The sequence below is a fragment of the Aplysia californica genome, unplaced genomic scaffold, assembly GCF_000002075.1.
Source record: "Aplysia californica isolate F4 #8 unplaced genomic scaffold, AplCal3.0 scaffold00738, whole genome shotgun sequence".
Lineage (NCBI taxonomy): Eukaryota > Metazoa > Mollusca > Gastropoda > Aplysiida > Aplysiidae > Aplysia > Aplysia californica.
The window spans coordinates 38,773-40,202 of record NW_004798008.1 but is presented as its reverse complement, the minus strand read 5'-3'; the positions used below and the strand labels follow the sequence as shown (position 1 = coordinate 40,202).

The 1,430-nt window shown below is 41.8% G+C and overlaps 1 protein-coding gene across 1 annotated transcript in view; it reads right to left on the bottom strand.

The window, feature by feature from the left end:
- LOC101859738 overlaps nt 1–1,354 on the bottom strand; it is an 18,390-nt gene extending 17,036 nt beyond the window's left edge. Inside the window, exon 1 of the mRNA XM_005108952.3 lies at nt 625–1,354. Coding sequence (XP_005109009.1) covers nt 625–703 — 79 coding nt within the window. The 5' untranslated portion in view covers nt 704–1,354. The remainder of the gene's footprint in view (nt 1–624) is intronic.
- Nucleotides 1,355–1,430: the final 76 nt, after the last annotated feature.

Below are 1,430 nucleotides of genomic sequence, written 5' to 3'. Positions count from 1 at the left end.
CCCCCCCCCACAAAACTAACAAATAAAACCCACCAACATAAGTAGACGTTTGGGACAAGAAGCGACTCATGCCCCTTGGCGTGGATTACAGAACAAGCTGCACCCAATTCCGCATCACGTTAAAACAAGTTACACACGAAATACTACTCGCTGTTTAGAAGAGTTATTATAATTATTGTTATAAATCGCTACCTCAAATTACTTAGAAGTACAGAGTTCAATCTGACATTTATGGCTGTTTTGATTAACTAAGATCATGAGGTCAGAAACCAAATGTTCTATCTGCTCTATCAAAAATCGCAAGATTATTCGGAATTGTTCCCAAGATATTCAAAGAATTGCATTTGTAAAAGCTTGACATGTTGTGAAAGTAAAAACTTTTGTTGTCAAATTTCTAAAACCTTGGTGCTGAGCTTATAGAACGTTTTACTTTTAGCGTACTATTGTGAATTATTGCTGTTGTTGCTGGTTTGTTTTCTGGAGTTTTTTTGGGGGGTAGGGGGGTGTTGTTCTGTTGGGGATAACTTGTTACCATTGTAGTTGTTTTGTTGTTGGAGCTTGATCAACACACCCATAGCTTGACACACAATTTAACAACAGTTAAAGACAACAAGATGGACTTACAACAACAGGGGTGGAAGCAGGTCCCATGTAGAACATTGATGGTCCAGCTCCCGTTTCGCTGCTCAGCAGAAGTCCTCATAAACTCAGTTCTGTACCCGCAATGCGAATCTTTGTAAATCCACTCTTTGATAGCCCAGGGATGCAGCTGTATCCATCCTCTTCTTGAAGTCTGCTATTCCAAATTGATATCTCACACGTAAAGCGATGCACTTACAAAAACCAGGAGTTGCACCACACACGTTATAAATGGTACCTGGTGTGACTCATTCTGCACTTGTATAGTTTGTTCCTCCAACTGTTGCCTAACTTTCATTTCCCACTCTATAGTCAGATCAGCTCACGATGGATCATCGTTATCAAGTGCCAGATCTGCGACTGACTTCGGCGATCACGATTCTCCTTTCATTCTTTTCCGCGGATGCTCTAAAAAAGCGACATTATCCTGATCCTTCCCCGCCACTCATCTGTTTAGGCTCTCCAAGTAGGTTGCTCTGGGTTTACCCCTGCCTCGTTTGCCTCGATACCACTTGACAACCAACGCCAACACTGTCACTGTAGATACACCTCTCATTTACACTAAACGGCAAGAGTGCCCTGGCTTGCAATATCATATTATTATACACTGTACTCATCCACATTGTGGAAAACTGTATAGCTGCCTCTAGGATCTACAACGGACTGCACGGTTAGTGTCACCACCGGACTGACGGTCATCGAGAACGAAGAAGAAGAAGAAGAAGAAGAAGAAGAAGAAGAAGAAGAAGAAGAAGAAGAAGAAGAAGAAGAAGAAGAAGAAGAAGAAGCAA